The following is a 10,514-nucleotide window of genomic DNA, read 5'->3' as shown; positions in this document are numbered from 1 at the left end:
CGCGGACGACACCCAGCTATACCTTAAACTCAACCCCCTACCCTCTGCAACCCAGCCTCATCCATCTCCATCATCCATCCTCTCACTGTGTCTGGAGGAGATAAAGGCGTGGATGAATCTCAGCTTCCTACAAGTCAACAGCGATAAAACCCAAGCCATGTTATTTGGCACTTCCCATCAGATCCATACCTGCCCAATCACAAGCATCTCATTCGCCGGTCACACAATCCCCCTCTCAGCCACTGTCACCGACCTAGGTGTGATACTGGACTCTCAACTCAACCTAGAGTCACACATAAAACACATCTGCAAAACCTCCTTCTTCCACCTCAGGAACATTTCCAAACTCCGCCCCACACTTACCCTGACAGATGCTGAGAAACTTGTCCACGCCTTTGTCTCCTCCAGGCTAGACTACTGTAACGCACTCCTCATCGGGATCCCTAGCAAGAGCCTCCAGAGGCTCCAGTACATCCAAAACTGCGCTGCTAGGATCCTGATGAGGGTGCAGAAAAGCGACCACATCACACCCATCCTCCGTTCTCTGCACTGGCTCCCCATCAAATTTCGAATAAATTATAAGATCACCCTCCTCACTCACCAGTGCATCCTCGGACATGCTCCCTAAAGGGAAATGTGCTTTCAGCGGTTAGCAAACATATTTTTTAAGGTTGTGTGAAACATATAATCATATCAATATAATATCTAGTATTGGAGTGCTTGTGTGGATTGGTGGGGGGTGAGGAATGTGCAGGCACACTGCATGAACTTGTTTTCTTCTAAGAGTTATGGAACAGGCCCAGGAAGGGAGTACCAGACGAAGGGAGTACGGGACGAGTACTGGCCGATAACACCTCAAGGTCGGTGAGGAACGAGAACAAAGAACAATACCACGTCCAGGTGGTTGGGCTTCGAGAGGAAAACAACCAACCCCCTGACCACAGTGATGACACCTCGACGAGGAGGAGATGACCATCGACCAATCATCACACAATATTTTGCATGCTTTAATATTCATATTGTGTTTCTTTAAAACTGGGCAACCCGGAAGAATGTGTCGTCTTTTGGTGGTCACAAAAACGCACGAGTTTTAGTGTGAGGGACCCGGGACCCAGGCCTGTATTAGTGCGCTTTGTTAGGAATAAACATTTGGTAAATTTGGTCTGATTGATCTACTGGTCTTCTCTTTGACAGAACGAACTCGCAAAATTGTTAGGTGCGCCAGTGTGTGGATTAGGACATAGAAACTTGTGTTAAGTGTTGATCGTAATTTGGAGTCAGATCAATAGCTAAAATCCGTATCCTAACATCCCCCATACCTCAAAGAACTCCTTGCCCCCAAATCTGCCACCCGAAACCTCCGCTCATCCAATTCTCACCTTCTCCATGTCCCCAACACCAAGCTGCGCACCATGGGCGACCGGGCCTTCTGCCATGCAGCCCCCACACTGTGGAACTCCCTCCCCGACCACCTAAGAGCACCCCAATCCACTGACTCTTTCAAAACCGGACTTAAAACTCACCTCTTTACTTTGGCATTTCTGTAATTCCTGTTTTTATATCCTGGTTGTCGTCCAGTTGTTTTATACTTGTCCTTGCTTTTTATTCTTGTTTTTACTTGCCATGTAGCACTTTGAGATTCCTCCGAATATAAAGTGCGTTATAATATAATTTATTATTATTATTATTATTATTATTATTATTATTATTATTATTATTAAGTTATGAACCGAAATCATTAATGTATGAACTAAAATACTTTGAGCTGAAATACTGCCTCAGATGCAGTTACAATCATATTGTACTGGTCAAATTCATTTTTCTTTTGCTTCTTCCTTTCCATGGTTACGGTGATATATAGGTAGTGCTGTAGTAAAGTATATTGTGTAGAGTCTTGCAGTGAAACATTAGAAACATTAGTTGAAATCGGGACGGTACTAGATATATATCTATATCTATATCTATACAAGATGGCGGCGCGTGCACACGCAGCGACCTCTCTGTCTCAACCGATCGGTGTTTTGTTCGTTGATTAAGTGTTTGTCCGACAGTTTTGCGTGTTCCTCTAGTCTTACCGCGTCGTGCTACAAGTACAGCAGGCAGGTTCTGCTCGACATCGGCGAAAGCGAGTTTTGCGGCGTTATGAACTTTGAAACGGAGACATTAAAGGCATTCGGACAACTCCGGCCTGAAACAACGCCGGACTTGTCTGCTACTCCTTCCCCGCATAAAAGCGTCGGAAGCGGTGTGCGAGGAGGCGTCCGGGTCAGGCTAGCGGCCAACCCAACTCACCCGGCCGTGCCTTCCATTCTTCTGGCGAAGGTTCGGTCGCTGGACAACAAAATGGATTACATTCGACTGCTGAGATCTACGAACTGGACAGTGAGTAACTGCTGTGTGCTCATGTTCACTGAGACTTGGTTGAATGTCAACATTCCAGACTCTGCTGTGCAACTGGTGCATCTGACGTGCTAACTGACCATTGTAAAAGGGGGAAAATCGCGTGGAGGAGGAATCTGTGTCTACATCCGTGATAAATGGTGCCTGGACTCTGTAGTTGTACGCAGACACTGCTTGCCACTGGCGGAGTTTGTGATCATTAAAAGGAAATGTGCTTTCAGCAGTTTGCAAACATGTTTTTTAAGGTTGTGTTAAACTTATAATCATATCAATATAATATCTAGTATTGGAGTGCTCGTGTGGATTGGTGGGTGGAGAAGAATGTGCAGGCAAACTGCATGAACTTGTTTTCTTTGAAGTGTTGTGGAACAGGCCCAGACAGGGAGTACCGGACGAGAACACCTCAAGGTCGGTGAGAAACAAGGGATTACCGGACGATCCCACCTCAAGGTCGGTGAGAAACGAGAACACCAACACGTCCAGGTGGTCGGGCTTCGCGGGGAAAACCCAACCGCCTGACCACAGCAATAACACCTCGACGGGGAGGAGATGGCCATCGACCAATCATCACACAATGTTTTGCATGTTTTAATATCCATATTGTGTTTCTTAAAACTGGGCAACCCGGAAGAATGTGTCGTCTTTTGGTGGTCACAAAAACGCATGAGTTTTAGTGTGAGGGACCCGGGACCCAGGCCTGTATTAGTGCGCTTTGTTAGAAATAAACAATTGGTAAATTTGGTCTGATTGATCTACTGGTCTTCTCTTTGACAGAACGAACTCGCAAAATTGTTAAGTGCGCCAGTGTGTGGATTGGGACATAGCAACTTGTGTTAAGTGTTGATCGCAATTTGGAGTCAGATCAATAGCTAAAATCCGTATCCTAACATCATTAAGTGCCGTCCTTTTTACCTGCAAAGGGAATTTACTGCGATTCTGCTTGTCGCGGTCTACATCCCGCCTTCCAATGTTGAAATCGACAGGATCACGGCCCTTAGTGAACTGTACCAGGCTGTCAGTGAACAGCAGACGGCGCACCCTGACAGTTTCACCATCTTCGCTGGGGATTTTAATCATGCTGACCTGAAGTCTGTCTTTCCAAAGCTTCACCAGCATGTTAATTATCCGACACATGGTGACAGCTTCCTGGACCTGGTCTACACTGCACATATAGGAGCTTTCAAGGCCACCCCCTCCTCCACATTGGACTTTGACCATATTACTGTTATGCTTATGCCCGCTTACAGACAAAGAGTGAGAGCTTCCAGGCCGGTTCGCAAGCGGGTAAGAGTGTGGCCTGGGGGGGCCTCTGATGCTCTTCGAGACTGCTTTGGCACTCCAGACTGGGAAATGTTTAAGCAGGCAGCCACTTGCAACAATCAGACGGACATTGAGGAGTAGACTCACTCTGTGACCTCTTACATCGCGAAATGCATTGATGATGTGACCCTCACTAAATACATCATCACCGGGCTAACTGGAAGCCATGGCTGAGAGGGGCTGTCTTGGGCTGCTGAGGGCCAGAGACAAAGCCTACAGGGCTGGGGATGAAGCGGGCGTGAGATCAGCTAGGGCGAACCTGTCCCGGGGCATCAAGGAAGCAAAAAAGGCGTTCTCTTCCAAGATTACCGCCCACTTCAAAGACAGCAGGGACACACGGAGCCTGTGGCAAGTCATTCAGACCATCACGGACTACAAGCCCGCGCCACAGAGCGGTGAGGGCAACGTCCCTCTGCTCAACGAACTGAACCACTTCTTTGCTCGCTTCGACGCTCAAAACCGCTATTGCCTGCTGAAGACCCCTCCCCCTCCGAACGAGAAGCCCCTGTGCCTCTCTGCTGTTAGTGTGAGGAGGACGCTTGCCGCTATCAACACCCGTAAGGCGGCGGGCCCGGACATCCCGGGCCGAGCGCTGAAGGACTGCGCTGAGGAGCTCATGGATGTCTTCACGGACATCTTTAACATTTTCCTGCAGCAGGCCATCGTCCCGTCATGTTTCAAGGCTGCCACCATCATACCTGTGTGGAAAAAACCTGCTCCTTCCTGCTTCAATGACTACCGCCCTGTGGCACTGACACCCATCATCATGAAGTGCTTTGAGTGGCTTGTCATGGCGCACGTCAGGTTCGTTCTCCCCCCCACCATAGACCCCTTCCAGTTTGCGTACCGAGCCAAACGGTCCTCTGAGGATGCCATCTGCTCTGCCCTCCACTCTGCCTTCACCCACCTGGAGAACAGAGACTCGAATGTGAGATTGCTGTTTATGGACTTCAGTTCTGCATTCAACACCATTGTTCCACAGCGTCTCATCTGCAAACTCGACAACCTGGGCCTCAGTACCTGCCTTTGCAACTGGCTACTGGACTTCCTCTGTCAGAGGCCTCAGGTAGTGCGTGTTGGTGACAATATCTCCGGCAGCATCACGCTAAGCACAGGGGCCCCCCAAGGCTGCGTGCTTAGTCCGCTGCTCTTCACCCTGCTGACGCATGACTGCACTGCAAAGTACAGCAGCAACCGCATGCTGAAATATGCTGACGACACGACTCTGGTGGGTCTCATCACCGGGGGCGACGAGACTCAATACAGGTTGGAGGTCGACCATCTGGCCACGTGGTGCAGGGACAACAACCTCCTGCTGAACGTCAGCAAGACCAAGGAGATTGTTGTTGACTTCTGGAAGGGTCACACCCAACACCTGCCGCTGACCATCGACGGTGCTCTGGTGGAGTGAGCAGCACCAGATTTCTGGGGGTGCACATCAGTGAGGACCTCTCCTGGACCACCAACACTGCGTCACTGGTGAAGAAAGCTCAGCGCCGCCTGTACTTTCTGCGGAAACTCAGGCGACCGAGTGCTACTCCTGCCATCATGACCACATTCTACCGTGGCACCATTGAGAGCATCCTCTCCAGTTGTATCGCTGTGTGGGGTGGTAGCTGCACTGAATACAACATGAAGGCCCTGCAGCGAACACAGCCGGTAGGATTATTGGTGCTTAACTCCCCTCCCTGAAGGACATTCACACCTCCCGTCTCACCCGCAAGGCGACCGCGATTGTGTATGATGAGAGTCACCCCGCTCACACTTTGTTTGATCTTCTGCCCTCTGGGAAGAGGTACAGGAGCTTGCGCTCCCGCACCACCAGACTCACCAACAGCTTCATACTCCAAGCTGTCAAGATCCTGAACTCCCTCCACCCTCGGCTGCATAACGTCCTGTACTTTGGCGCTATATTCTGGCTGTCTGCACGCTTGTTCCATTTTGCTCCTCATTTGTCTATTTATTTATTTATTTATTGTTTATTTATTTCGGTCATTTGCTTATTACTTATTCATCGCTCTTATCTATTGTTTTTACTCTGTGCTATTTGCTTGTATGTGTTGTGTGATGTGTCTAGTCACTGTGGACGGCGGGAAACGTAATTTTGATCTGTGTGTGTCTTAACATGAAGAAATTGACAATAAAGCTGACTTTGACTTAGATAAGCAGAATTACTTCAACCCACTTCCTTTTTCGACAAGTCATGTCAAATCTAATGTGAAATAAAGCTGTAAAAATGTTATTGTTTATATACTTGCCGAAATAAACAAATCAAATCCCCCCCCCCCCCCCAAAAAAAAAGTCTTCTCTCTAACAGGGAATAAGCCCGAGCTGCTGTGCAAAGCAGAGAAGTTCCGACTAGACATAGTTGGAGTCACCTCCACATACATTTTGGGCTCTAGTACCAGTCCTCTAGGTTGAACTATTCAAAAAATGTTAAAATTTTAACTATTAACTCTAACAATCATCCCATGGGCCCATCACTTGTGGGAGGGGCCTTAGGACTCAAGTGCAGAGAGAAATGGGTGGCGGAAGACGAGGACCTTGGCGATTTGATCCCGAGCTACAGAAGCTGGCTCTTGGGTACATGAAATGTCACCTCTCTGACAGGGAAAAAGCCCAAGTTGGTGTGTAAGGCAGAGAAGTTCCGACTACACATAGTGGGAGTCGCCTCCACATACATTTTGTGCTCTGGTGCTAGTTCTCTGGGTTGGACTCTCTTCCACTCTGGAGTTTTTCATGGTGAGTGGCGTTCTTATTGCCCCCAGGCTTACCGCCTGTACATTGCTGTTCACCCTGATGGACGAGAGCATAGCAGCAGCTGCAGCAGCAGCAGTTCCTAGTACCCACCTTTTCTTGAGTCCTTGGAATGAGTGCTGGAGAGTGGACCATCTGGGGACGCTTTCGATTTGCTCGGTGACTTCAATGTTCACGTGGGCAGTGGCTGCGAGCTATGAAAGGGTGTGATTGGGAGAAACGTCCCCCACACCCTGAGTGAGTGAGTGAGTGAGTGAGTGAGTGAGTGAGTGGGTGGGTGGGTGGGTGGTTGAGTGAGTGAGTGAGTGAGTGAGTGAGTGAGTGAGTGAGTGAGTGAGTGAGTGAGTGGGTGAGTGGGTGAGTGGGTGTTATGTGACTGGAGTTTTGTGCTCATTACAAATGGTCCATAACCAACGGATCGGACACAGAGAGAGAGAGAGAGTTTTTTATATATATATATATATATATATATATATATATATATATATATGTTCTCCCCAAGAGACCGCGCGGGTTTTCTTCGGGCACTCCAGTTTCCTCCCATATCCCCAATGAATCAAAGCTACAGTTAACTAAAAGGAATGAAGTCCCTTTGAACTAAACAAAGAACACCTCACCTATGCAAAGAAGCTCTGCTCATTGTTAGTGAAGACCTCTTACAAAAACAAACACAAAAGTAACATAAGGACAGGAAGGATACATAAGGCTGACGGGGATCAAAAGACATTCCTTGAACTGAATAGGAAGTACTTAGTTCAAAGGAGAGTCGTAAACTCGTAAAAGATGAGGCCTCCAGGTCTGGCAGGCCAAGGCTTTCTTGAGATTACTCCAACAATGAGTAAGAATTTATTTTGAAACATATAAAAAATGATGCAATTCTCTCCCACTTACATCCATCGCTGTGTCTCTAGCTCAGGCTCCTTTCCAGCAAGAGAGGTGACATTCCATGTCCCAAGAGCCAGATTCTGCAGCCGGGGATCGGACCGCCAAGGTTCCCGCCTTTGGCCGCCGCCCAGCTCACTCTGCACCCGACCCCTTTGGCTCCTCCTATAGGTGGTGAGCCCATTGGAAGGGGGACCCACGTTTTCTTTTCGGGCTATGCCCGGCCGGGCCCCATGGGCGAAGGCCCGGCCATCAGGCGCTCGCCTTCGAGCCCCACCTCCAGACCTGGCTCCAGAGGGGGGCCCCGGTGACCAGCGTCCGGGCGAGGGAAAACAAAGTCCTTTTTTGTTTGTCATCATAAGGGGCTTTGGTGAGCCGTGCTTTGTCTGGCCCCTCACTTGGGACCCTTTCGCCATGGGTGACCGTACCAGGGGCATGAAGCCCCAGACAACATGGCTCCTAGGATCATAGGGGTACGCAAACCCCTCCACCACGATAAGGTGACGACTCACGGAGGGGTGTTTTATGCCAGTCGTATCATTTTATTTCATAGTATTTACATATTTATTATAAATGTATTATTTATTTAGATAAATGTATTATTTATTTATATAAAGGCCGGTTCGCAAAAATATTTCTGACGCGTAACTGGTCCGTGGCATAAAAAAGGTTGGGGACCACTGCCCTATAGGATGGTCTTTGACAGGGAAGTGTGTCTTGTGACATGGCCAAACCAGGCCAGTTTGCGATGTTTTCCCATTGCCAGTGCAGGTTCTTGTTGTGCAGCATAGGTGGTGACTAGCTGTCTGGCATAGTCATTTAACCGACAAATGACAATAAGATGCCCCGCTTATTTCGCGTGTTTGTTATGCTATGTTCAGCCAGGATCCCAAATGAACTATGGCGTAATGTGCCTCGCATAAGTTTGTTCGCTGGCGTTCACTTGCTTGTGCGAGTGTCTACCATGACATGTACTAGAGAGGAGCTGGAGCATTACCGTATTGGCCCGAATATAAGACAACCCTAATTATAAGACGACCCCCTCTTTTTCAAGACTCAAGTATGAAAAAAGACTTTTTGAACACCAAATTGAATTTTTCTACAGAAAATAATTACAGTACATCTGAAACAAATGATTATAACAATATATTCGAGAGAAAAAGCATGTTATTTTGCCTCATTCAAATCATGCAAAAAATGTCCATCACTTTTTAATATCTGAAAATTAAAATATGTAAACTAAAATGCAATCACATTTGTAAACAAATGGCTTCTGGTTTTTGAAATGTAAATAAACCTACTGTTTCTGTTTGGGAGCCTGAGGACTGTATAGGCCACATCCGGCCCTTGGTACGTCCCTGTCCGGCCCGCGTGAGGCCAATCATAAACACCATAAATTAAACTTTTTTTTTTACTTTTATTTTGAAATTTTATTTTGAAAAGCGTTACGTCGCTAGTATGCACGTCGTAGACGTAGCACCTTCACTCGCGTATACACGTGTGTGAGTGAAGGTGATGCTGTTCGCCAGGTTAAGATGTCGGCACATCCCAAGAAAAGAAAAGTTGATAACGAATGCCGTATTTTCAACAAAACATGGACTTCCAAATATTTCTTTACAGAAATTAAAGGCAAAGCAGTGTGCTTAGTCTGTGGTAAGGTTGCTGTGTTTAAAGAATATAATTTGAATCGCCACTACACCACCAAGCATGAAGAAATATACAGAAATCTGTCTGGTGAAGAGCGTGCAAGGGAGTACGATGCATTGCTTGCAAAACTACAAACCCAACAAGGATTTTTCACTAAACTTCACACTCCCAGAGATGCAGCCGTCAGGACAAGTTATGTCATTTCTCACAAAATCGCCAGAAAAAGTAAGGCGTTTTCCGACGGAGAGTTTATTAAGGAGTGTTTATTGGACTCTGCTGCGCTGATGTGCCCAGAGAAAAAAGGCGCATTTGAGAACATTTCACTCTCCCGACGCACTGTAACGAGGCGGATTGAGGACATCGCGGGGAACTTAGAACTTCAGCTGAAGAACAGAGCGGCCGACTTTGACTTTTTTTCTCTGGCTTTGGATGAGAGCTGCGATGTACGTGACACTGCCCAGCTGCTCATCTTCTTACGTGGAATAACCGCAGACTTTCAAATCACGGAGGCGTTGGCAGCCATGCAGTCAATTAAAGGGACAACCACCGGTAATGACTTGTTCAGAGAGGTAAATGCATGTATGGACATTTTAGGACTGAAATAGGACAAGCTTGCAGGTGTGACAACAGATGGTTGTCCAAATCTGACAGGGAAAAATGTTGGACTTTTAAAGAGAATGCAGGATAAAGTGACAGAAATTAACCCTGATCAGAAATTGACATTTTTGCATTCTATCATACATCAGGAAGTGTTGTGTAAGACAGTGTTAAAAATGAAACATGTCGTTGATGCTGTCACTAAAATAGTTAATTTCATCAGAGCAAGAGCTTTAAATCACAGACAGTTTGTTGCTCTGTTGGAGGAAACTGAGGCTGAACATGGTGATATAAGCTATCACTGCACTGTTAGGTGGCTCAGCCTTGGCAAGGTTTTGAAAAGTGTCTGGGACCTGAGAGACCAGATTCAGGAGTTCTGTATTCAGAAAGGTCATGACATCCCAGAACTTTCAGATAACAACTGGTTGGCAGACCTCGGATTCGCTGTTGATGTGACTGCACTAATGAACGAACTAAATGTCAAAATGCAGAGCAAGGGCCTTTTTGTGCATGAGATGTACAGTGCAGTGAAGGCTTTCATGAGAAAACTGCAGCTTCTCTCAAGCCAAGTGAAGGACAACATTCTGACCCACTTGCCAACACTTAAGGAAGCCAAAAGATCAGGTGATCACCTCCAAAAGTACTCAACCATGTTAGAAGCATTGCATGCAGAGTTTTCAAGGAGATTTCAAGATTTCAAAACTCTTGAGAGTGAAATGCACATGGTTTCTTCTCCCTTCAACTGCAGTGTGGATGATGCACCAAGTGAAGTTCAGATGGAACTCATTGATCTGCAGTCTGACACACATCTGGCAGATCACTTCAAGTCAGTCTCACTGCTGGACTTTTACTCCGCCCTCAAAGAGGAGAACTTTCCACACCTGAGGAGGAATGCCTAGAGGATCCTAGTC

General features: G+C 47.1%; 1 protein-coding gene across 1 annotated transcript; it reads left to right on the top strand.

Annotated features, from left to right (window-relative positions):
* Positions 1 to 9,527: 9,527 nt before the first annotated feature.
* On the top strand, positions 9,528 to 10,502 carry LOC147061293 (general transcription factor II-I repeat domain-containing protein 2A-like). The gene is made up of 2 exons (XM_085932068.1): positions 9,528 to 9,555; positions 9,637 to 10,502. The coding sequence occupies exons 1-2, from the start codon at positions 9,528 to 9,530 to the stop codon at positions 10,500 to 10,502; spliced, it is 894 nt and encodes a 297-aa protein (XP_085788194.1).
* The last annotated feature ends 12 nt before the right edge of the window (positions 10,503 to 10,514 follow it).

This window comes from Syngnathus leptorhynchus, chromosome 2, assembly GCF_054491065.1.
Source record: "Syngnathus leptorhynchus isolate UIUO chromosome 2, UIUO_Slep, whole genome shotgun sequence".
NCBI lineage: Eukaryota > Metazoa > Chordata > Actinopteri > Syngnathiformes > Syngnathidae > Syngnathus > Syngnathus leptorhynchus.
The sequence above is the reverse complement of the archived record's forward strand: the minus strand, read 5'-3'. Positions and strand labels throughout refer to the sequence as shown.

Excerpts from the sequence above, each read along its gene's own strand:
- LOC147061293 (XM_085932068.1), top strand. The coding sequence starts at position 9,528 with ATGCAGTCAATTAAAGGGACAACCACCG. Across the intron at positions 9,556-9,636 it reads AATTAAAGGGACAACCACCG|ATGGTTGTCCAAATCTGACA; the intron begins GTAATGACTTGT and ends GTGTGACAACAG.